We start from the raw sequence: 26872 nt of genomic DNA on the forward strand, positions 1-26872 counted from the left end.
ACTGGACAGGAAAAAAAAAAAACCCCAACAAAATGGGATTTACTAAGAATAAAAAAAAAAAGTAAAAACTGACATGACCGAAGCTCAGTACTATTTTTCAAATGTAATTTATAGAAACAATCCGGTATAACAACACAATAGCGGAAATATATACGATGATACATTGTGCTATCAGGATCTGAAACAATAAGAGAAATGACAGGTTTGTTACAGAGTAATCAGAGAGAACACATTTCACATGTATAGTTGTTATTAAATACATTGCAGATGAAGGCCTTTTCAAAGCTCTATGTTATTTAAAGCGAGCTGTTAAATATTTAATGCGATTAAGCCAAGTGGGTAACCTACTTTAGGATATAACATGCTGTTCGATCTGACTGTTGGTTCTTTCATCAATATAGCTATGACAAATCCCTTGAGAAAGCAATGTTTGTATAAAGCCTTAGCAAAATGCCACAAAATGAACTTAATGCTAATAATTATTTTTTATGGCTAAAATACCCATTTAATAAAAAACTAAATAAGATCCTTTGAATGTGCATTTGTTAAAAAAAACAAAAAAAAAAAAACTTGACCCTTCATGGCAAAACTTCACCCTTGTACTTTAGGATATATTTACAAAAAAGCACATAAACATATGTCAGCTGTCTATATCTTAAATTGTGTAAATATAAGGCTTTTTCGTTTTTGGAATTGTGCATTCATTGCCATACATACTATGTCTAACCAGTCATTTAAACACAAACCACCTGTACCTTTCATTGTATAAAATAACTAAAATAAAACTAAAAACACACACCTAGCCATGTCACAAACCCTGTGTCTGATTAATCAGAAACTGAATCAAGTATATTAAACTAGTCAAGTTTCAGATTTGTTTTTGAATCTTCAAGACAGTTGGTACATTAGCATGGTTTGGTTCATGACCACTTCCTTGGCACTCAGATTTAAATGGCCACTTGCTCCTAATAAACCCACATACCATAATGAACACCACAGTTTTGATACCTGGCTAACTCAGTTGCTCAGAACAGGAAGCTGAAATTTGTTAAAGAAATTAGAGTCAGAGGTAGGTTATTTAACCTGTATAGCAGACAGCTGTGTCCAAGGAAACGTCTGTTCTTTAAAGCAATACCCCATCAGCACAAAAACCTCCAATTACATGGCAACAAGTAGAGCTCCCAGTGCTTGTTCCAGGGATAATGCCAATAAACCACACCATATGTGCAGGAGGTTCAGTGTTGTTTTTGGAGCGCAGATACAGCCATTCTCAGCTGTGTAGCCCGACACCTTCTTAATCAGTTTTTATTAATATGTTTGTATAGCGATAAGCTACAGGCTGAAAAATATTAGAACTTAAAGCAATTCAGCTCGTTCCATTTTAGATATAAGATGCAAGAGGCACGATGAACAAATTCAAAGAGCATAAAATGTTGACAATTCATCGGGTGGTAAAAATGTTCATGCCACCATTGCTATAAAGTCACTGCCCTTTTTTTTAAAAGTCAGGACAGATTTGAGTGGACAATGAAAAGGCATGCGTTAAAAAGGCAATTTACTGGCTGATGCCATCATTGATAAAGAAAAGCAGGTGTATCTGCTAAAAACAAACAGATGGCACATTGCCCCATTGTCAGGGACTGTAAAGCAGGACTATGTTAATGCATTTCATTATAATTAGCAAAAAAACAGAATGCAGACATTCTTCAAGGCCCATTCTGGTAAATTAACTGCATCCTGCTTTAATGTAGTGAGTCACTCCTATACCCCGAGGCAGAGATATGCAGAGAAGTCTTGGCAAAGGCAATATTATCAGAGATATTATAATGGAAAAAAATGAATGGGGGCGTGGGGGGGAGTGAGACGGGCAGGGCAGTGGGGAATGTTTTCAGGTGGCCTGTGGAGCCTCGTCTTCGGCGATTTCCTGCGGGGCCGGGTCTTGCTCCCCGCTGCTCTCCACAGTGAGGTCAGATCTCTGGGACAAGAGGAAGGACTCCCACACTGCCAGGCACTGCAACAACGACAAAACCACACAGAGCGTTCGGCTTTACTGTTCACACCGTATCAGAGCAAGCTCTCACACATACATACGCACGCCCACACAGCCGTTTGGTTCTGCAGAATAAAAACATTACAGGTAACCTTAAGGAATATGCCTGGACTGACATTACCACTTTGACAATGTTTTGTAAACAGACTGGTCATATGTTCACAATATTTTCAAAAGAATTTTCAAAAACTCTGACTAGTCACTACTGCATGGGTGTTTAATGAAATTGAAAAGAGGAAAATACCAGAGTGTCTTAACGAGCACCTTAAATCAACAAATTATATACTAAAGCGCAGCCTCAACTGCCTTCTCAAAATAATCTTTACAAAAGATAAAAAATTTAGCACGTCTTTGGTGTGCAGCCACCCACAGAGTTGGTGACAAACTCTTTGAAGACCTTTAGGTTGGTTTTTCACACCCTCAAGAAGCTCACTAAATTACTTTAGCATGACAAATGTGAAGGAAAATGTAGATATCCCATCAAAAGCACTAGGTGTGAATAAATGATGCGTCAGTCTGTACAAGTTTCAATGGATGACATCTTTATTAGCATGCTGAAATTACTTTATAGTACAAATGTTATTCATAAATAAAGACAAGTAATTGTTTAGTATCCCCCAGTGAGCCCTCTACCACAGCTAAAGCTAAATCTTGGACCAACATGGGCCCTTTTTGGATGATATTGGACACCCCTGGTTAGAGATTAAATATACTGTGACTGCAACAGTGAATTCATCCACCCGTTAGCAGATACTGTTGCAGAGGACTCAGGTTTCCTTCAGGCTATCCGCAGGAAAGCGGCGTATTCCCTCACGTCAGCTGTCTGAGCAGCAGGTGCTGCTGGAGGCGTCCGCACTTTCCGGTACCTTGCTCCGGCTGGAAAGAGCAGCTTTTTAATCCCCATACTCCTGTTACAACCAAGGCTATACTAACCGGCTCTACCCACACAACCAAAATCCGATCCATATGCAGTTAAACTACTGTCGCCTGAAAGCAGTGAGAGCAACTGGAGCTTCTTCAATGCCTACCGTACGATACAAAAAAATAATATGAAGTTTCAGCTTTGCATGCAATGGCAGTCTTAAGTCCAGTTTGGCCAGGGGCGCGAGTGGCATTTAAATGAAACTGGCCGGGATTTTTGATTAATGCCCTCACGGAACCCTCCTCTCTGTGGTCCCGTCCTCCGCTGCTTGTGGATCTCTCACATCAGGACTGGACCTGGGGCGGATGCATGGCAGCTGACGGGCTGTCAAAAGCACTTAATGGAGACGGCACTTTTCCGCCATAAGAGACAGTCTGTTCCCGACCTTTATTAAACAGCATCTGACAGGGGCTGCGCTTGGGTAGCCAGACATGTCGCTTCATAATCACAACTGGGTGCTTCTATTTTTGAATGCAAAAATAAAGAGGCTCAAGATAGCTCAATCTAATGCGACAGTGCAAACTGTTTAAGCATCAATAGTGCAAGAGATGCCTGTAGTAAAAAGTGTGACAGGACAGAAGTTTCTACCTCAAAACGCACATAATCTCCAAATTTCATATCGGTAATATCATTAGAAATTTTAATGACATCATTTTACGCACCATTATATCTGGAAATATTCTCTCTCATGAAATGCCTGGATGACCGTGTTAAGAGAATATATAAGTTGGTCAAATCCATTTCTCCAGATCTGTCACTTACTGGTCTTTAACACTTTGTATGCCTTTTAAATGTCCAAAAGGTGGAATTATACTGAAATATTCTTGCTCATATGGCTTCAGCAAAACTACACATACTTTTTTACATGATCAATTTCATATTCAAGTACATTCAGAATGTTATAATCTGTATGTATGCAACTTTTAAATAGCTATGACTTGACTACAATAATGTGCATCAGTTCCAAATGTGATCCTGTGCTGTAGGAAAAATACTGTGCTGCTTAACCTCTGAGCCAAATGCGATCCTGTGCTGTAGGAAAATACTGTGCTGCTTAACCTCTGTGCCAAATGTGATCCTGTGCTGTAGGAAAATACTGTGCTGCTTAACCTCTGTGCCAAATGCGATCCTGTGCTGTAGGAAAATACTGTGCTGCTTAACCTCAGTGCCAAATGTGATCCTGTGTTGTAGGAAAATACTGTGCTACTTAACCTCTGTGCCAAATGCGATCCTGTGCTGTAGGAAAATACTGTGCTACTTAACCTCTGTGCCAAATGCGATCCTGTGCTGCAGGGAAAACTGCGTGGCATAGCACGGCTGTCTGCACTTCCCTATGCAGTGTTGTGGAGATGCTTGATCGTACAAAATATGCTGACGTACGAAAGAGACTCATTTCCTCCGGCTATCGGCCCTACTGTCACCCACATTTGACCTACTTGGTCATATTTTCAGCTCGGGCCTGCAAAAATAGAACCGTGTGAGCGGCAATTCTGAGTAATTACCTTCAGATATTGATTGCAGGAACCATCTGCAGATTTACGGTTACTGCTGATACAAAATGATCATGAAGTACATCACAAGAGGGGGATTTGGTTAGACAGCAAATTAGTAATGTGTGAGATAGGTGCCTGAGCACCGCGTACGCTAACCGCTTCATCAAAGGCCCACGAGTCTGAACATTGAGCACTGGCTACACGGTCTCTTCATATCTGTACTAAAGTAGCTGGAGTGCCAGACAATAACCTGTCATCGTTAATGGTGCTGCCATTTAACAAATGCACTTAGATTAAAGATTCCAGTCATGCACAACCCACGTTGTGTCCGCATAGTTTAGAGAAATGCAACGTAGGAGACATGCATAGTCCAGCGTAGGGAGGCTCTACTGAAGTCACGGCAGAGACTGACGGACACAATTCACATGCATATCGGCTCAGCGCTAAAAAGTATAACGTCGAGACGCATCTAAAAATCTGAAACGTACTTAACTTCCTCAGCATGCGCAGGGGTGAATCTCATCTCATTTTGACAAAATGACAACGGGATCTACGGTGAATCCATAGAAGGCAGCTTGAAATTGATTAGCATGATGAGCTTCAAATGCACTGCAGGACAGAAACATGGTTCCATGGCTCTGTGCAGAGCCATGCAGACTCCCAGCATGCCCCTCTCTCAGCTTCTTCAATGCTGCCGATCACGTTTCTCTCTTTCTCTCTCATACTGTAATAGGCAGGAATCTTTTGGACCTTTTTTTCTGCCCAGGATTTTTCTAGCATAATTAAACTTCACGGTTTAAATGCAATTCAAGTGTTGCATTTGAGCGCAGGCCCTGGGGAATTGTCTTCTCTTTGCTTTTTAGGAATATGCAAATAGGAACAAGCAAATCTAAATTTTAAAAATACATGGGCACAATATACTTCCTTTTCTTCACTGTCCATGAAATGCAAGCCACAACAGTAGTGTTTAAGCACTGTGCATCTTGTCTGTGCAACATTTCTAAGTATATAAAGAAGGGGTGATGAGGATGGGTGCGGAGGGTGCCACCCTTACATATCAAATTCAGATTTAGGTCTCTGGTTTGAACTGTAACATGAAAAAACATTACCACCACCAAATAAAATACTGCACTTGGGCAGTGATGGCTTCCAAAATTCTGTACTGGTAAGCAGGAGAGAAAATTAGCATTGGTTGGAATGAGTTTACTTGACTTGTGGAGTCGAACAGAAAGATAAGCTGGGGGGTGGGGTGCATTGTGGTGACATCCATACTGTATGGTGACACCGCAGGTGACATATCCTGCTGAGGTAATGACTGCTGCATCTCTACATCCAGCGGGGGGAAGCAGCAGTTGCGAATGCCCCAATTACGCGTCTCATTCGGCAGTGTGGTGAATATCCGTCAGCCAACCGCCTGTCCCCTCTTCCAGCTGTCTGCTAACTTTTCAGGTTTACAGAAAGGGATAGTACTGCACTTAAGAGCATTTCTCTTAAACCCGCGTTTAAGGTCTGCAAAGCCGAACGCGCTTCCTCCAAGACCTTTTTCAAAATGGCAGCAGCTGCTGCAAAATATGGCCCTAAATGCACTCATTCACTGTACAACAGTGCAACATTTTCATCTCTATTGCGCATATCGTAGTGGATGCTGTGGAAAAAGTCTCAAGGAATAAATTATTGTGAGACCTGTATAATTTTAGAATTTCATTTTGGAAGGTGTACCACGATTCAAGTTGGCCTCCGCTCTTCTGGGAAGGCTTTCTAGTAGATTTTGGAACACGCCTGCAGGGATCCCATTCAGCCACAAAAACATTAGTGAGGCTGGGCACTGATGTTGGGCATAAGGCCTGGCTAGCAGTCGGCATTCCAGTTCATCCCAAAGGTGTTTGATGGGGTAGAGGCTCTGTGCAGGCCAGTCAAGTTCTTCCTCACTAAACTCAGCAAACCAGTTCTTTATGGACCTTGCTTTGCGCAAGCGGACACTGTTATGCTGAAACGCGAAAGGGCCTTCCGCAAACTCTTTCCACAAAGTTGGAAGCGCACAATTCTCAAGAAAGTCACTGTATACTGTGGCATTAAGATTTCCCTTCACTGGAACTAAGGGGCCTAGCCAAAACCATGAAAAACAGCCCCAGATATTATTCATCCTTTACAGCTGGCACTGTGCATTCTGCCAAAGCCAGATTTGTCCGTCAGACTGCCAGATAGTGAAACACGGTTCATCACTCCAGAGAACACATGTCCACTGCTCCACAGTCCAATGTCGGTGTGCTGTACAGAACTCCAGCCGACGCTTGGCATTGCGCATGGTGATCTTAGGCTTGTGTACCATTCCATGAAGCTCATGACGAACAGTTGTTGTGCTGACGTTGTTTCCAAAGGTAGTTAGGAACTCTGTGGTGAGTGCTGCAAACGAGGGCAGCTGATTTTTATACGCTACTCACCTCAGCACTCAGTGGTCCCACTCTGCGAGCTTGCGTGGCCTAATGATTCATGGCTGAGCTGTTGTCGCTCCTATACACCTCCCAACAACAGCACTTACAGTTGACTGGGGCAGCTCAAGCAAGTCAGAAATTTAAGTAACTGACCAGTTGGAAAGTTGGCGTGCTATGACAGTCCCATGTTGAAAGTCACTGAGCTCTTCAGTATGACCCATTCTTCCGCCAATGTTTGTCAATAGAGATTGCATGACTGTATACTTGATTTTATGCACTTGTTAGCAATGGGTGTGGCTGAAATAGCCAAAACTACTAATCAGAAGGGGTGTCCATATACTTTTGGAAATTAGTATTATATTATATATATAAAACATGTACAGAATAATTTTATCTACTGAATTAAAATGTACAAATGAAGATTCTAAATGAATGGTCTAAATAACACCCTGTATTCAATAACATGAGACTTTTCTCATTTTCCAGCAAATGTCTTGTTGCTATGGTGTCTCCATGGCAATCCCCTGAAGTTGCCACTGCACGGCATAGGGCCGCTGTGATCACAGTGAGTAACGTTGGTAAAGAAAACCTCAAAATTACCATTGGAGCATGCGCCTCACACGCACATCAGCCGAAGGTACGGGCGACGGTAACACGCCGGATCAAATGCGAAGCGCGTCTGGCGAAAAACGGCTCAAGTGGCACGTGACGACGGGTGGCTGGGGAAGCGGCGGGTGGTACGGCGAACGCGCACGCGGCGAGCCGAGGAGCGGAGACGGCGGTGTGCGACGCGGCGCGTCCTCTCCAGCCTAATTGCCGACGCCGAGGCTGTGCCGCGGAGGACTATTCTGAGAGCGCGGCCCGTTTTTTCGCGCGGGGAAAAAAGGCGCGTGACGCACAGCGTGCGGCCGCTGGATGAATGCGGTGGGGGGGGGAGGGGCGCTATCGCATGCACAACTGGATGAGCGTGCTTTAGCGGGATGGGGAGAGGCAGCTGAGGCCCGGCGGGGGCTGATTCCTGCCCGTAATGCGGCTCTAATATTCCGGGCCTGGCCGCCCTTGGCCGGGGCGCGTTATTGCGCTGACGGGGAGGGGGCCGCCCCCCCCTCTGAGGATTCGCGGCGCTCTGAACCCGCGTCCACCGCTCCCGCGCTCCCAGCGAGCGGATCCGCGCCTCCCCTTATTGGGGTCACTCGGGCTCCCATGAATCATTAAAGCCCCCTGCAGACGACCAGAGCTTGCCACCCACCTGATTAACAAAAAGGGGGGGGGAGGCGGGGGCAGGGGGAGGGGGAGGGGTCCCGCGGCGCCGAACGTGCCTGGCACGCGGCTCCACGCTAATCACCGCGCATTAAGACCCGTTCGCACATCTGCCTCCGCGAGCGCGTGCACAAACACGCTATTCAGAGAAGCGCTTTCTCCGCTCCTGCCGTAATTATCGCTTCCAATTATAGCCGTCGGCGAGTTCTCAACATAGATACGCCGCATTCAACAAAAACAGCCCTGCAGGGTGAAGGAACACAGAGCAGAACATGGCGGCCACGCATGTCTGGTAAAGAGATATGCATGTACACATACACACAATTCTGCATTGTTTAAACTGAGGCAATTTCTAACTGTGTAAATGGATGGGCTCTGGGCTGAATTCTCTATTTATTTCTGATGTATGGCTCACTTAAAATGGCCCTCGTGTTCTGTGAAATGCACATAGTAAAAGACAGTAAAAATAGCTGCGTATGATGCATGTGCCAGGATCATAAATGCATGGGCCTCTTCTACATAAAGGCACCATTTCCACATGCACATTATGGACACTGATTCACCTTATGTACATCCAGCACTTATTAGCTGTTCTAAGATGGTTCCGGAGGATTTATATAAGGGGCCTGTGATATTCGCATATATGTCACCATTAGCTCCTGCCATAATGACTTCAGGTTTGCCACAGCACAGAATAAGCTGTACAAAAAATATAACGCGGTCAGGGTACACAAGCTCCCAACACTGCAAACCTGCTCCTGTGAATGAAAACGCTTTGCCATTTTCTCATACGTAAAATATTAATTTTAGAAAGTGGACATACAATTAAAACTGGTATTCATCAACCATTCCGATTTTACTCTCAACAGACATTCCTCATTTCATTTCACACAATGAGCAATCTCTCAGCACTTTTTGTGTTCTGTGATTAGTGGGCATGTCTATCTGCAGATTTACTGTTTCCTTGCACAAAGGAGACATGAGTTTTAGCCACAGGAGTCAAATGAAACGAATCTGCCATCAGTTACAAAAACCTAGCCTTCTTACCAAAGTAAGAAAGAAATATCGATGCCCATATTATATACTGATCTTCATTATGATCTTCTTAATTATCAGGAGAGCCTAAAAATTGACTACTAACACCCTCTGGTGGTAAGCTGGGAAATCACTGATGCATTCACTCTAGAATACATAAGCAAGAAACTGTTACTCGCCCTTGTATTATCCAGTTATAGTTATATTTTAAGTCAAATTATTCACCTTCACCTTTTCATTTAAATAACAGCAGTAAATACTACGGATACATAACCTACATGCTCAAATGAAGCAACTCCCATCACTTTATAGTGCGTTGACATCCTTGAAATAGGTTATAGCATTTTTGCAGCTTTGATTTACATCAAAACTGAAATGCTTTTCACAGAGCAACAGTTAAATATAAAACTTATGTAAAATGTAAACATATAATCAGCACTTTCATTGATTTCATTGATTGATTATGAGACAAGACAAATCAATAAGACAAAATCACATTACACATATTACAATAAGAAATCCTAAGTGGCTCATAGTGACTCTGACACAAGTCATGACAGGCCTGTTATTGGGGGAATAAGTGTTGATGTACCGCTTCATGACTGGGCAGCAATTTCACAGCCAAGCAGTGCCGCCCAACTGTTAATGCTGCAGCCCTATAAAGCGTATACATACCGTAACTGAGGCACACAGTCACTGACTGTTTATATCAGACAGCCCAGGCATATCTGTCCAAGGACTGTACTTATAATAATAATAACAATAATAACAAAAATAATAATAATATTATAACTTACTCTGCGATACTGTTATCTCACTGTGTTTACAGGACAAATGAACAACTTACAAAAAAAGAGCAATTTGGTTGGCGCCATACTTTTTTTTTTTCAACTGGAATGTTCCATTGGTTGTTGGCTATCCCTCAACGCTTATGAACACTAAGTATTTCAAAGCTGCCTGCCGCTTGCTGCGGCTTGTAAGGTGCTCACGAGAGCAATTAGCATTGCTCATGGGACTACGTAGAGAAGTTTATGAAAAAATGATGGAGCTCAAATCTGAAAATAGAGCTTTCGCAAGTCGCATTCCGTTTCATCACATCAATTAATTTTGGATGCAAAAAAGATGTGAGAACTTTATGTGTGTCTGCATGTGTGTATCTAACTTTCTCTAGATACACACATACAGACATAACTAGCAAACTTAACTATAGATCCACACAAGGACGCACTGTATGTCATAAAAATGTGTTTACCTACAAGTGATCAGCTCTCTGAAGGAAAACCATTCATATTGGTCAAAAAGCCACAAATAAAAAGTAAAAAATAAAGTCAGTGCTAAATTTCAGTTGATCAAGTAGTGCCAATTACAATAAGATTCTACCCATCTCCATTTTGTTCTTGACAAACAAATGTTAACTCCTATAAAAATACATTAGTAATGGCAAATGCAGATGGAGAACCATGTTCCCCAGATATGCATCCTTTTCAAGAGGATTTAAGATCTCACATAACTCCATGATAACCCACCCTAAGGTGAGCAGACTACAGCACTCACTGCTCAGAATGCGTTTGCTAATGCTCCTCAGCAGGAGAGAGGCTAGAATTTGAATGCCTTTCGTTCCCTGGGCTGTAGTATTAGCCTTGGTATCTGCACAGAGCGCGAAACAGAGCAGCATTTCAATTCTGATGGTTACGTGAAAGGCCTCCAAAGCCCAGATTCAATCAAACTACACTTTGCTTCGCTCATTTTTAAATGGAACCAAAACAAACACATAAATGAATAAACGCTCCCTAAATTAAGTAGAATGTCTATTGTGTTTAGACAAGAGAGTCTTCAAATGCCTGTCAACATGATTACTACTGTCCAACACGTATTAATAAAAATGTAGCTTTTCAGAAACATAGTTCTCTCTGTCTCTCTGGCCCAAAGCATTTCAAATAACTCATGAATCAACACCCCCTGCCTCACCTTCTCATAATAATCGATGTTCTTCTCAGCAGTGCACATGAAGGCAGCCTTGATGTCTTCCCTCATGTTCTTCTGCCACCTCTCCCAGTCCCCTTTCAAGGCGTTGTTGGCAAACTCCATTTTGTCTTCCAACTTATCGATTTCTTCTTTAAGCTGTTGACAGAAAGGCATACTATATCAAATGAGATATGGTGTTGATACTGGGCTCTGGTTGTGAACTGGTTAAACAAGAAAACAGTGTGGCAAGAGATTGCTTAGAATGTCTAACAAGATCACGTCTGTACAACAGGAGCTGAGGTAAACGAACGCTACACATCACCACATCAGACATTACTTTACTGTCAGGCGGTGACGAACGCAGCCTTGTTGTGTTCCAAGAATTTATGTTTTCAGCACAGTACTAAAAGTTTCTGAGGTTCTCAAACTAACAGTCTTGGAACAATCCCCATGAGACGAGAAGAAAAGGACTCCTGGTTTTAGCCTGTTAAACTTTTCGACTCACTGCAGTTTCATCTTCACTCAAACCATTGATACTGCCATCTATCACCCTTGAAATACCACTTTTAAGAATACATACAGAAATGTGAGCAAAGATAGTAATTTAACAGTGAGTGTGAAGGTTATCCGGGAAGGATTGTATTTATGTGTGGAGATTACCGTTACTTCCATTTATGTCTTCCTGGGAGGGTAAAATAGCAGGGGAAGTGGTTAAGTTAAGCCTGTACTTACCTTATTCCATACTGAACCCTGCTGTGATAACCTCCTACCAGGCACAATAATGTATATAACAGATAAAAATGTACAAACCAAAAATCATTTTTACGTCAACAAGTTTAGTCAACCTTTAAGTCATAAGAAACGCTAAACAAAGCTACAGCTAATTCTTGAAAATTCCCTTAAAGTGTAGGCCCAATCAGAGAGGAAAAGAGAGCAACATGAGGATCATTTTAGCTTCCAAGTAAAAGCCAAGGTAGAAAAGACAGCCCTTTCACCACTCTAGAAATGAATAAAAGCAAATGTTAAGTATTCAGAAAGAAAACAGTTGAAGTAAATTTTCTGAGTATACATATAGTAATGTAAACAAGCTTTATTTTAAATAATATTGCCGTTTTGTCAATTACGTTACATTCTACTACCGTTAAACTGATTCCAGTGAAAGGCAGCAGGACAGCTTTGCACTTCTGACCAATATACCTTCGCCTGAAGCAATAACAAAGTTTGACCTTCATTTTTCTTATTTCTGCTGGAAACAAGAAATGAAATGTGAAAATGAAAGGGCCTCTCCACCGCCTTATGGAATGTTTATTATGTTCTCCTTGCACAGTCTGACAGTAAATTCAGTAAAGGACTTTTCAGCCGATTGACAGACTAGTGTATTGTGCCCTAGCGTATTGCATCATACACAATGTTTAGAGCAGGGGTCTCAATGCCCAGTGCTGGAGTGCCACAGTGACTGCTGGTTTTTGTAGTTTCCTTTCAGTCAGTAGTCAATTTTAAGCCTTGGAAATAAAGTGCGTTCACTCTCTAAGCATTTAAATGCAGCACTTAAATATTGGGTCACACCAAAACCCTGCAGACACTGCAGCCCCCCAGGATTTCAGTTTGAGACCTCTGGAACAGATGCACTGGAGTGGTGGCTCATACAAACATACAAACAGCTAAACGCATAGATCAGTGGCTCTGAAACTGTCTGAAACCACATTAAATGCAGTGCGAATACTTTTACATCTATCAAAACAATGGCATGCACATTGTAACTAGCATGGTGCATGTAGTAACAGGCGCAGTGTTTAATTTGACCTGTGTGCACAACTGAAATTGCATTATGGAGACTTACTACTTTTTTTCCACCATGTCAACTTCCTCAACCCCTTCCAATGACCTACAGTATGGGAACCACCGGTAGAGGATTTCACACGGGCACTAACACTCATTTCCTGCACAGCTCTGTGATGGAGGAACCGTGTGCACAATGAAGCAAGTATAAGGGAGCACACAGAGAAGCACACTACTGACGCTGATTATGAGTCTAATTACATTCCACAGCTCTGAGAGCCCCTCCTGGTATCCTGTTGCTCAGCAATTATTGATTTGACAACCAAGATGATTTAAAAAAAAAACTCTAAAAAGGTTAAAACCCTGCCACACAATCTTTAACAAGGAAGAGTCACAGTAACGCTTGCGTAACGCAGCGTTGTTTTTATAACAATAATTCAGGCGCTACAGGAAGCCCCGTTCTCATTTCCCACTTTAGATCCGCGGAAAGCTCTTTAAAATTAGCTGCCCGTTGACACCGCCGCACTCGGTCCCGGTTTTTGTTTGCTTCTCATTTCGGAGATCGATGTGAGTCTCCGCAGGCCTCGAGTGTGTGTTTATTTGCCAGCACAGAGGAGGTGATTACACGGGGCTTTCATGTGGAACAAGCAGTGTCAGAGGATTCGCTGCCACGATTGGTCACTGCAGCATCTCCACTGACGCTCAGGACATTTCATTAGTGACAGTGATTGCTCCCTGCAGCCACAGGAACACACAGATGCTGGCACACACAGTCTTTGCAAAATCACCCCGTTCTCCACTATACTCCATTGCATGAGCAAGATATGGATAGTGGATAGAATGTTCCGGCAAAAACTGTGTGAGAAGTCATAAGCTCATAAGTAAGAAAACAAAAAATACCCATTTAGATACTCTTGGACACATTAAGATCATTTCTACAATCAAACAGTAACATTTTTACGATCATAATTCGGTATCACGTGGCTTAAGACTCATTTCCTGTCCCCTGACACTGTCACGCCAGGACAACATGTGTATTTCCACACCCTCGCATGCCACGTTAAGTGAAAAAGAAAGGTGAGACAGTTTCTTTTTATATGCTCAATGTTCTTCATAACTTCCAGTCAAAGTCAGATTAAAAAATGCTTAGTCATTCAGGTGAGATTCACACCTTAAACCTGCCATGGACTGTCGCCCTCTTTCAACTATCGATTGCAAGCATGTGATGCACCAAAATGCCGAATTGATTCCAGTTGTCGTTTAAGTCGTGGTGCTTCTGCCTAATGTGCAACTTAGACTTTCCTGCCATCCAGTGGCCAGACATGATATTGCACCCCATCAAAAGGTTTCCTTTGAACTCAGGACACTGACAATTTAAGCACTTTCTGAAAACAGCTCTGTGTCTCTTGCTGAATTGTTTAGCTGAAAACCAATTCAGAAAACAGACCTACATACAAGGAAAACAACAGGCATGTGCAAAACATCCATGAACCAATTACACTCACATCAGTGAATAGCCAGTACAGTGACCTATAGACCGTAGTTAGTTACATTACCAGTTTAACATGGGAGAATGTTTGCACAGACTAATTTAATCTGGCATTCACTTTACACATAACTCGCAGGACTAATAAACTATATTACTACGCTAGGCTGCATGGCACAACAATAGTTAACAGTACATACAGAAAGACAAAGCCAGGTTAAAAAGAGGGAGACTAGAAGCTTTAGTTTAGTTGAAAAAGCAAATGCCCACGCACACACAAGTCTTTCAAAAGGAGTTGCGACCACAACCTAGTTTCAGTGGAATGGCTCTTATCAGTGTGAAACTGGTAACATTTCAAACAGCAAGCAAAATGAAAAAGCTCAAATGCTCAAATCGTTTTCATAGAAATAAATGACAGTAATACCAGGAAACACTGGCAAAAAATATAGAATTTCATCAAAATGGAATTTTTACAAATCGTGCCCCACACATGTTGCGCCAAACCTCTGGCTATTGTTTCAGTAAAGGTTGCCTTCAAGGTGGGGCATGACAGGATCAGTGTTAATACCACAACCTTTACACAGACCTTTACAGGTCTCTGGCTCGATACGACACCATTTCAATAGGGTGCCATTTTAAATGTTACCATCTCAACGCCAGCGCTGGTTAGAAAACCCAAGCCGAAAGTACAGCCGGTCCGAGGAGAGGCCTGCCCTGTCTCTGTACTGTACCTCTTCGATTTCCACATCAAGTCTCTCCTGCTTCTGCTGCTTGGCTTCTTCTGGGTTTTTCCCAAGGAAGCTCCCCAATACAAAAACTAGATCCTTAGAGTCCTTCAGCAAGTGACACAATGCAAACGTTAGCAGTTAGTCTCGGCAGCCCGTGGACCTGATTCACGTGACCACACTTATGTTGTTTAAACTATTTGACAGTGCGTGAGCTACATCCAATCCCCGGTCACGATGGCCTTCCAGGCTGAGTCTAAAAGGAAATAAAGCCTTTATGTGGTAATTGCGTTGTTAGGGCACCGAAAGTGAAAATTTCATGGGAATGGAATTTGAAGGCTTTTGTTAAACGGGCGCTTTTAAGTCTCCGCCGCCTGATGGGCTGATGCCCGCCTTTCTGCATAACAAAGAGGACCGCTCACATCACAGCACGGCTGAATGGGAGTCAAATCTGCCCTGAAATGACTGCGTTTCTAATTGAAGGATAATAATTGTACATAAATCAAACGAGCGCTCCTCTGTCTCAGCCTCCTGTTAACTACACATTTGTGTAAAAAATGGCAGTCATTAGTAAGGCAGCTCCGGATTTTATCAGCACTCGAAAACGTTCCCTCTTCTGAACCCCGTATAACCCAGATCCATTTCATTATTCAGTGGAATGTATGTCAGTAATGCGGTTTGTGCACATATTTATAGTACAGACAGAAAAACAGTATTCAGCTTACCGAAATATTAAAATTACTTGAGTTAACACAACTCCAGTATTAGTTGTATTAACTTAAGTACCAACAGTCATGTTTACTGGAATTCTGATGTTTATCAACTTTCTCACCTTAAATTTAACTAGTTTATCTATTCAAAATATCTTAGCAGAACGGACTCAAAAGCGAAGATTCAACAAACTTCAACAAAGCCACACACAAATAGAATAAGTACTACTCACAAAACAGTCATTACTTAAATTAATTGAGTTATTTGAGCAAATGGATATTTGAATAAGTAGCAGATAACAGATTTAAGCTGTCCTGACAATTGCACATTTTTTTGCATATACGGTTCTCAAATCATTTACTGAGGATAGCGGTTATGGTTCACCATGTACTTAATAACTTCTTGTATACTTTCCCCAAAAGAGAACAATCAAACACTTACACAAGTTCTACAAGGTGTGAGCTGTGCTCTAAATGACCTCCATTGTAATTCCGAGCCACAGGGAATCCGTTTCCTCATAACGATGCCTATTAAAGTGCACAGCGCAGTCCACCAGGGTGCTGCTCATTCCCAGTTCATAATTAAAGTCTGAGAAAGGTCACCGACGAGCTGGGGGGACACCTCAGGATTTGTAAAGCAATATCGTTTTAAAATGGCTGGCCCCCCTCCCTGGTTTTACCAGCCCTGACAGCGAGCTCAAACTACCGACACTGAAAGGACACAGCAGTTCCAGGCAGTTTAATTATACGACGATTAGCTTGACAATATTCAATAATATTTATACTCTGCTTCGGGAGCACGCCAGATCTCATGAGGACTTCTCAAACTATCTTGAGATATTTAGATAATCTTCAGAACAGACATTTTCCAATATAGCCATAGTCCTCTTCGGGCTTAAAATGGATTGCTTTAAAATGAAAGAAGACGTGAGAGCTAGAAAGAGGCTTATTACTAATAATCTTTTGGAAAAAGCTAAGGAGCATCCGCCACGGGGAACGAGTGGAGAAGTTATCAATACCAGACTTACAGATTCTCTCTCTGTCATCTTATTGGCCAGTGTTTCGCTTTTTGCCTCCACATCTGCCTGAATATTGTCTCTTCTTCTCAGTACTGCCTGAAAGAAACACACCAATTACATGTCAGCAACGCATTCATAATATATTAGAGCACATTTATAGTCTGTCCATTTATAACATGTCACCAGTGTCTAGTGTCTAGCTGACGTATGGCTTTAAACAGCATTAACAATGAACACAGCTTCACTGTTTTGGCTAATGCACTGCCTGAGGCACACTGCTATACCTTCAGGGTCTCGGCGCAGAGGACATATTCGTGCAAGGCTGGCACCAGGTTTTCAGACAGCTGGTTGACCTGCTCCTCAGTCTCGCGGCAGCACCTGTCAATGCAGCCGGCCATGCCCTTGAGGGGTTCCGCCAGCTCGTCCTCGGACCCGGACCACAGCGTGTACATGGGCTCGCACTCCTTCAGGTCCTCCAGGTACTCTGCAGCAGACAGCAGTTTCAAAACCACTACCCACAATCCTCTCTGTTTCAGACAGGAGCTATGATATAAGTCCACTACAATGCCCTTTCTGTCTCTAAGGACCACAATCAAAAATAAACATATTTTTCAGTTAAAATTGAGTTTAAGTTTCATTGAACATAAAAAAGAACCCATCAATTAAAATGCTTACACTATTACTGTTTCAGCACTAATTCAACACAGCCCTAAATTTGCTTGTTATAAGTATGCTATGTTTAGATCAATTTTTATTTAACTGCTGGAACAGGGTTACACTTGGGTTTCCTTCCCAGGATCTGTGCCTTAGGATTCACAGTGAAAAACCTGCATTCCTGTAACTGCTTCACTGTATCGACAGTGCTTGGGCAGTGCCCAGCAGTTTTGGTATTACCTAATGAGTCTAAGCTTTAGTCTCTGAGGTATTATAACTTCCCCAATGCAGACAGTCCGTGGTCTAGTTCAGCCCACCCTTCTGTTCTTTGAGGATCCTCAGGGCGACTTTGTCCAGCGAGTTGATCTTTTGACTGAAAGTGTCCACGTACTCCTGGATGGCGGTGAACTCCTCCGGGCGGTTTTTGACTCCCCTGACGGTGGCAGCTACAGCCCTCACCGTGTCCCCCATCCTACTCAGAAAGCCGGGACCCTGCTTCTTGTGCGTGGTGAGCTCCTGCGCAGAGCACCGCGATCAGACAGGAGCCAACCTCCCCCCCCCCACCCCACGAACACAAAAGATACGCAAGATCTGACACTCAGAACCAGTCAAACACAAGGAGCGCCAGCAGAGCAGTCACATTCACATATTTAACAGAATGGGATAATCATATATGGAAATTAGATTAAGAGAGAATCGTGAAGTAGGTGTTCAGTGGGTGAAATAGTTGGAAAGAACACAAATTAAAATATGCTGCTGTTTGTTTACACTTTTGAATGCCAATTCTTCCATTAGAATAAAACCAATTTTTAACATTAAAATTATGTTTGAACGTGAAATGTATTCTGACACTCCTACACACACACACACACACACACACAAACACAGCCTGGGCCTGCTATCATAATCATGTTTCATCCTCCTAAGTGAATTTACTGAGAGTGCTCTATTACTCAGGCCTTTCGTCATCTGGAAGACAATGAGAGCAGTCAGAGCAGTGAAGCATGCCGTGTGCTGTTTTACCGAGGCTTCTGCGGTGAGGAAAATCTTGAAGTCCTCACTGCAGGACAGAATGGGGTGATCCGCAATCCTGTTGAGAAACCTATGCAGAGCCTTCCTGCGCGTCTCAATGAAGTCCTCATTGAACCTCTCCACCATGCCTTTCATCACAAACTTCTCTGGGAGTGGCTGAGGAGAGAACTGTATTTTAACAAGACTGACCCACAAAAACAAACAAACGAAGAAAAAAAAAAAAACAGTGCCTAGCCCCCCCCCCCCCAACACAAAAACTGTTCAAGTTGCTTTCCTAAATTTAGCATCTTGTAACACCAAACGGCTTTACACAGAAGTGCTTAAGACCATCAGACCTTTTTCCAGATTAATTTTACAATTAAATACATATAAAATCTGTGCTAGAAGGCAAACATTAGAAATACTGAAATGAAAAGTGCCTCAAACAGCAATTTACCACTAACACCAAAACATTTTGGCTTTACTTTATTGCCCCGGTGCAATTTTGACCAGAGGCATAAACACGTGAACAAATTATGTGCATTGTGTACATTTCTGACAGTAACGACTCTGAAGAACAGTCTAAGGCCAGATACGTACGTGAACGATGAGTGTGGGGTGGGCCTCCTCCAATCTGCCCTTAAGCCAGTGGAAATCCTGATAGCGTCTTCGGACCTCGTACTCGCACGAATCAAACTCACTCCGTGTTGTCTAGGAAAGAGACACTCCTCTCACCACAACACAAATGGGATACTAATTTTACGCCCACAATCTGCACTCTACTCTCTGTTACAAATGTGCCCTTTCTTGGCACGATACACGGAAAAGTGATTGGACACACCCAAGTCAGGCAAATGAATATTAGCAACTAGGAGTTGTAAAATTAAATGTAGTGGCAAACAGTAAAGTGAAAAGGGGACTGTTATGTTTGGGCTTTTTGAATGGGGGAAAGCATCACTGACCAGGCCAGGCCGAGCTGGCTAACTAGCCAAAAAGATTCAAGTAAAAAAAAAAATCTGTTTGAATGTTTTCCTTCAAAAGGTATGCAATATTGTATACCTTCAAAGGTATAGAAATTCCATTTTGTCAAAAAAGAAGTCATTCAAAAAATCTGGGAAGACTGGCTGTGATTTTATTTTGAAATATTTTCTTAGATCAGCAAATTCCCTCCCGAAATATGCATGATTCTATTGAGCTGAGGGGACATTTCTCTAGCGGTCTAATAGCAAAGATGACCGTAGTCAATTGTACCTTACCACTTGGCCACCCCTGAAGTCAGCATGCTTGCTTGTGGGCCAGTGACTTTACACCCTACAGTCCATACACTATGTCTCACTGAAGACAACTGGTGACCAGCAAGCACCTGGCGCATCAGTACATCATAAGTTCAATTGTGCCCTGTTACTGTGGACTCCCAGTCAGAGACACCTAATAAGATAGCCAGTGCTTGTACCTGGGACTATAGGGCCAAGTATAAACCTGTGGTGAGCCTATACTGTATATTATTGACTAAGCCACTTAGGAGTCAATCTGTTCACTGTAAAAAACTGACTAACATTGTTCAATAACTTGTCTGCTGTTGCCTTCACCTCTGTATCCCTACCTTGGTTAAGACCCTGTATGTGATGAAGGTCTCTATGGCCGTCACATGACTCTCTGGATTATCCACGGTGACAAAAATGTCTTTTTCATCTGCATCCTCTTCGAATTGATTGATCATGGAGGCAGGAGAGGTGGGCATGGAGGCATTGAAAAGACTCCCATCAGCCAATGTTGCATCCTGAACATGTAAAGAACAAACAGTGGGGTTATTTCCATTTAAATGGAAGTGACCCACAGACAACTTCAGCAAAAAATAAAAATAAATAAATAATAAATAAATAATAATAATAATAATAATTCAATAAAAAGGAAAGGTTACAAATCCCTGGCACAAAACCTGACTTGTGTAGTTCACTAGAAGGCACATGGTTTAAAAAAATGTCATTTTAAAAAGAGACTTAGAGTTCATCCATCTCAACAGTCCCTTTTAATATAACATTGCATTGCCAGGATCCAGTAATATGAGTGTCATGCTAAAAAACTAGCCTCATAAGCAATGTTGTGGTAAGTATTTGTATGTGGTAGGCCCTGCTAACTGCTTTCTTTATGGACAGAATAATGTACCCGTCTTCCAAATACCAGATATGAGGAAGGGCTCACAAACGCTTTGATTTCAACACTTGCTAAAACTACTACCCTGTAGCTGAAGACCCAAACTTCTATAAAATGCTGTAGGCCCTACTCCTTACATTCTCTTCCAAGACCCAATGCAGAACGGAGCCATTTAACACATTACTACATGGAATTTTGTAAATTGTAGTGTTGTCTTATTGCTAACACATGTATGGTAGTGCAGTGTAAATATTTTATCATTAAACTGGTCACACTATGTAGCCTACAAGGAAGTGTAAATCAGGGAACGTACATGCAATAGCTATTTGACTACAGGTACCTGAGTCGCATACATTTGAATGATAGCCCTTTTCCTGTACTCTTATACAAATTGTGGTGGCCCATGGACCTATGCTAGGTTTTGCCGACTCAAACCTGACGAAGCCTCTTCCGCAGGACATGTTTTGTTTTTTTATCTTTGTTCTTTTATAATGGCATCCTGTAATAACAAACCGAGTCAACTGTCAGCAGAACAAGAATTTCCCCAGTGGCGATTCACACCAAACAACAAAAGCAGAAGGCTTCTGGGAAAAGTGAAACTTTTCTACCGGTTTGCATAGCACAACATACCACTAAACAGCAGTTTGTGGTGGACAGTTGAGCAGCTCTCAATTATAGTACGTCACAATCTCAATGAACGCATAAGATATCAGTTGCAAAAAAGTACAGTAATTCGATTTTTTAAAACCGAGTTAGCTTGCTGGCTAACAAGCGATGTGCTAACGATCAAGCAGAACTTTACAATGGACGACAAAACGACCTTTCTTCATAACCGAAATGAAACACACGGCGATATAATTACTCATCTCCAAATCTTTCATTTAAAACAATCTATGTCAAGTTGCCCTCTGAAAAAACAGACGCGGACTGGTTACATTGCACTGGAAACTATCGACAGACAGAGCGTGACAGCACCTGATTAACTGAACTTTGATACACCGCACGACATCTTAACATTGCTGAATCCTATATTGGTGCAACTAGCCTAGGCTATTCGACGTAGTCTGAAGTTTCTCAATCCCACTTAATAAAACTTTAGTTGTTAGCAACTGTATAGGGAAACGTAGGGGTGGCCACAAAGTATGAGTCCTGCACGTGTAGCCCACAATAAATGATAGCCATACGTTTTTAATTAATCAGCAGACATTAGTTTCAATCAACATTTAATAAGCAAGTGGTACGAAGGCGCTGGATCCACGTAGCAGATAGCTTGCCCAAATCAAATCCACTTTGTTACAGTAACTTCTCAGTGTAAGTTACGTGTCCCAGATTTTTACGGTCTCAGCTCCATTGTACCGTCATTACCTTGCTGAAAACTTCCAAGTCATCATCCTCATCTAAGTCTAGCATTCGCTCTGAGACGTCTGTTGTTATTTCTTGAGTTGAGGCAGATTCGGCAGTGGGGTCGACGATAATTCCACTCATTGCTAGTGAAACTCGGGAATGGGATGCCAACAGGGTAGGACCTCATCAGCGATTTCTCTGCAAATTCACTTTCTGGCTGGAGCGAATATCTCACTGCGCAGAAACGGAAATATAAAACAGGAAAACAGGGCGCACTTTACACAAAAATGTGGGAAATCCAAGCACCTACGTTTAGCAAAAGCAATCACTGCTCATGGGACAGAGTAGCATAAAAGGTACCATTTAAGTATTACTTGGAATGTATTTATTTTGACATCGATTTTGTATGTTTTCGATTTAATTTAGACGTATTCTCTTCAACAAAGTGGGCTACTAACTTGTAGGCTACTATGTTCAGGACGTTAGAATATTAAAAGAACTGTTGTCAGGTGCAGGTAGTGGACGGCCATCGCCGCATAACCTGCTGAGAGTTCCAGATAAGGACAGCTGGGATTCTAAGATGGTTTGAAACGGTTTAAACTGTGTTTTCGACACTTCTAGTTGGTCATAGCTTGTCTCTAGCCGGAAAAAGCTGATCAAAGCTGGTTAAGACTCAGCCGGTGGTCAGACTGGTGGACTAGCTGACTAGCTATATAGGCTGGTCAGCTGGTTGACCAGTGAAAAGAGTCGAAAACACACCTTAAACCACCTTGGCCAGTGTAGGCCGGTTTAAATGGAAATTTTCAGCAGGGTACATAGCTATATGTAGTCAAGGAGAGAGACGAAGCAGGTTCTTGTCAATCAAACGATGAAGCCTTCCATGAATTTTGGCACCAGCGACAGAAATGCATATGTGGATGTCCATGTGATTCCAGGCACAGGAACAGCGCTCCAAAATTAGCCTCTTACACCCTTGATAAAGAAAGGGCCATATAAAATACATAATTCTGGGATGCGGCTGAGCTGTAGGATTAATAATCAAACATGGAAAACATTCAACATTAAGGATTCCATGAAATCAACTAAAAAATGTTTTTATCAAATTATGAATTACCCACAAGTAGTAAAAAAAAAAAACTGGAGCTGGGGTGGACTCAATCATAGCTAATGGTGTGACTGATCAAATCTGAGCTGCATTCAAGGAACACATTCTCTGCAAATTCAGCTTGTCGAATTTCAGATGCATAAGGAACTATTCATCAGCGGATGCATCCAAGAGCTACAGTGAGCTCCATAATGTTTGGGAAATTTGTCTTATAGTCCACACCTAGAATCAACTCTAGGCCCTTTGCATTAACTAATAATTCAACAGCACACAGCTGGCCAAGATACAGCTGATCAGTCAACTGTCTATCTGCCTAAAAATGGGGGACTGTGCATAAAAGGGGTACAATTCCATGGTTCACCTGATATGGATGTATATACCATGAAATTAAAACTGACAGTATGCATTTTAATCTCATATTCATTGTTTAATTTCAAACCTAATCTGCTTGATTACAAAACAACAAATTGTGTCACTGTCCAAATACTTGCAGACTGTGCTGTATGCAACCTGCACCAAGTTAATCTCGTAATCTTGTGATAGTACTAAAATTAACTGTGCAATTTACACACTTTCCCCTAATTATCCCAAACATATTATTTTGTAGCACAAATGTGGGCAGAATGTACTATAGCTTCAAAAGTAATATAAATATATTGAGGTGGCTCTAATGTATTTGAATAAACACATTTTATCATCTGCAAGACATTAACACCGCATTGCAACAGAGGTAAAGCATTTATTGCCTATTGTGATTTTCTTGTGCACTATTCTTGATGTCTTGGTCTTGTCTTCTGAATATGTAATACAAGTAATTCAAAATGACAAAGGATGTTTTGCCTGAATGCGCAGAGTGATTCCTAACTTGCTAAACCACAAAAGAAGACCATTTACCATTAAAGCAGAAAGAATTGCTTCTGAAATTATTCAGTTTAATTACATCTTTCACACCCAGAGGTCTAACATGAATGAGCAGTAACCAAAAATGAATTATGCTGAATCCACTTCAAATGGCATTGAATTGCGCAAGATGTGCACAAGCTGCTAAACTTTTCAGAATTTTTCATAGCTTCTTAAGTGACGCTGTGTTTGGTCCTGTAAGGAGACATAATTTTGAAATGTGACAGTGCTGGCCTTTTCAATAGATTTAAGACCTGGTACAAGATTGCCAGTGAATTTAGTAGTTACATTTTTTAATATACTTTTTATACTAGTTATACAAGGTAAGATGGTTTTGGTCTCCAAAATAACAGTACTATCATCATAAATGCCTGACAAATGTTAGACAACATTACACGTTTCAGTACTAGTTTACAGTGGAATGTATGTTTGCTGCCAAAAAAAGAGGGGTAGCAGACTTGGAATAACAGGACTTGGTTCGTGTTCCATATTGTTACAAATCACGACCAGTCTGCGTGGGGTTTATGAGGATTAGCTAGTGAAAATAGTGGAGTGACGAAATCCTTATCGCATGAGTTTTCATCTCCAATTCACTCAAAATGGCCTAAGCTATAGGCATCTTCACACTGTGGTTTAAATGTTTGTTTGGATCTGTCTTTCAGTAAATTGAGTGTATATGGAAGGCACATCCTGATACGCCATATCTCTTTACTGTGTCACCAAATGGAGAGATACAGAATTTCTGGTGAGAACATGTTTCACACCATGTTGGCTACATGTAGGCCTATGTAGTAACTCATAAATATATTGGCTATTAGGAGCATGTAACATTGCATTTGATCATTTATTTTGCCCAATTAACAAGCGTTAAGTTTTATCTGAATAATCCCAAAGTTTTCTCTTAATTCACTAATTATTGTAGTGTTTTCTTTCTTCTAAAATTAGAGGATGTAGCTTGTTAAAAGACAACAGTTCAATTCAATTCAATGAGTCATTTCAAAATACTGACTATGCTTCAGGGGTTATTTCTTATGTTGTTGGTATATTGCTTGGTGCTCAAAGCTAGTTAAACTTTGGTGCTTTTTCACGATGTGCAGAACTGATAAATGACTGGCTCTAGGCATGGAGAATAAAGGGTAGCCTTCATTTGTTCACAAGTTGAAATAGTTTTCTGGCTATAAGAAAATGCAACAGTCGTTGTGATGTGAAGAAAAATAATTCCTTTGCAAAATCAGGCAGTAAATTACCATTGCCGGGGTAAATATTAGCATGTTAGTAATGGTAGTTGTCAGAAACACACCCAAGCCTGCCCTCTGTCCTCTGATGTAATTGCTTATCACGAGAAGGCTGTATCCAAGAGAGGATTTTCTTTTCACTGTCATCAGAGACCATCCACCGAGGTGCAACAGTGGCCAGATCTCTAAATGTGGTGTGGAAATCTGCTGTCAATGTTGCGTTCGACAAGAAAGGGTTCTCTTTAGACCAGTGGTCCCCAACCCTGGTCCTTGGAGAGCTACAGGGTCTGCTCATTTTCATGGTGACTGCACTTCATGAATCAATTAGAGCAGTTGATTATACCGTTAACTCACCTGGTGTCTTGGGTCTCAATTGGGTGCTGATTTAAGGTGAAAACAAAAACCAGCAGACCCTGTAGCTCTCCAGGACCAGGGTTGGAGACCACTGCTTTAGACTATAAAAATGTTTTGTGGAAACTTGCAAATACGTAGGTTAATATAGCCTATACACTCACCGGCCACTTCATTAGGTGACAGGAGTGGCACTCGGTGTGGTCTTCTGCTGCTGTAGCCCATCTGCTTCAAGGTTTGACGTGTGCGCTCAGAGATGCTCTTCTGCATACCTCGGTTGTAACGGGTGGTTATTTGAGTTACTGTTGCCTTTCTATCAGCTCGAACCAGTCTGGCCATTCTCCTCTGACCTCTGCCATCAACAAGGCATTTTCGCCCAGAGAACTGCCGCTCACTGGATATTTAATCTTTTTCGGACCATTCTCTGTAAACCCTAGAGATGGTTGTGCGTGAAAATCCCAGTAGATCAGCAGTTTCTGAAATACTCAAACCAGCCCGTTTGGCACCAACAACCATGCCACGTTCAAAGTCACTTAAATCACCTTTCTTCCCCATTCTGATGCTTGGTTTGAACTTCAGCAGATCGTCTTGACCATGTCTACATGCCTAAATGCATTGAGTTGCTGCTACGTAATTGGCTGATTAGATATTTGCGTTAACAGGTGTGAACAGGTGTACCTAATGAAGTGGTTGGTGAGTGTATAGGCCTACATATATATTCCTTTACTTTCTTTGCACATTTTAATCCATGTCACTTGCACAATTTTAATCCATGTCACTTTTCAGCATTTCATGATACAACCTAGCAATGTATGCATCACATAGCCTAACGTCAGTTCACTATCTCTGGCTGATTGTGTCTTGCAACACATAATAGCCAATATTGTATGTTCGAATGACTTAATGTTATTTCTAGTCACATCATATCATCAGTGCAAGTAGCACATCCACAATTTGCATCATTCCATTACATGTTACATTAGGCTACATCATAATATGTGCTTTATCAGGTTTGTTCTCATTACTTACATTTGTGTCACATAATATTTCCCACCTCATCATAGCGTTGGTTATGCAGTCTGCATCGGTTTAGCCGTGACCCATTGCTCTCCTTTTTGCATGGGCACCCGCGGCATGCATTTCGTCACTGCTGTTGAGTGCACCTACTTTAATACAGGCATGATCCACCCCCACAGTATCTGCATTCTGAGCACAAAGAGATGCAGTTTGAATGCTGCTGGT

The 26872-nt window shown here is 41.8% G+C and overlaps 1 protein-coding gene and 1 long non-coding RNA gene across 4 annotated transcripts in view; one reads left to right on the forward strand and one right to left on the reverse strand.

Annotated features, from left to right (window-relative positions):
- Nucleotides 1–91: 91 nt before the first annotated feature.
- On the reverse strand, nucleotides 92–22194 carry snx7 (sorting nexin 7). 3 transcript variants are annotated; one of them, XM_064332197.1, is made up of 10 exons: nucleotides 22061–22194; nucleotides 20145–20321; nucleotides 19142–19252; nucleotides 18554–18718; nucleotides 17848–18046; nucleotides 17161–17360; nucleotides 16886–16972; nucleotides 15154–15255; nucleotides 11161–11313; nucleotides 92–2011 (listed from the first exon to the last, which is right to left on the reverse strand). In XM_064332197.1, exons 1-10 carry the CDS (start codon nucleotides 22178–22180, stop codon nucleotides 1889–1891), a joined length of 1437 nt encoding a protein of 478 aa, XP_064188267.1. In that variant the 5' UTR covers nucleotides 22181–22194; the 3' UTR covers nucleotides 92–1888. The 3 variants fall into 3 exon arrangements, with proteins under 3 accessions (XP_064188267.1, XP_064188268.1, XP_064188269.1); XM_064332198.1 differs by lacking the exon at nucleotides 22061–22194 and adding an exon at nucleotides 21671–21838; XM_064332199.1 differs by lacking the exon at nucleotides 15154–15255.
- Nucleotides 22195–22270: 76 nt separating this feature from the next.
- The window catches only part of LOC135253203 (uncharacterized), a 38459-nt gene continuing 33857 nt past the window's right edge, over nucleotides 22271–26872 (forward strand). Inside the window, exon 1 of the long non-coding RNA XR_010329554.1 lies at nucleotides 22271–22395. This is a non-coding gene — a long non-coding RNA (uncharacterized LOC135253203). The remainder of the gene's footprint in view (nucleotides 22396–26872) is intronic.

The sequence above is a fragment of the Anguilla rostrata genome, chromosome 4, assembly GCF_018555375.3.
Source record: "Anguilla rostrata isolate EN2019 chromosome 4, ASM1855537v3, whole genome shotgun sequence".
In the NCBI taxonomy this organism is placed as follows: Eukaryota; Metazoa; Chordata; class Actinopteri; order Anguilliformes; family Anguillidae; genus Anguilla; species Anguilla rostrata.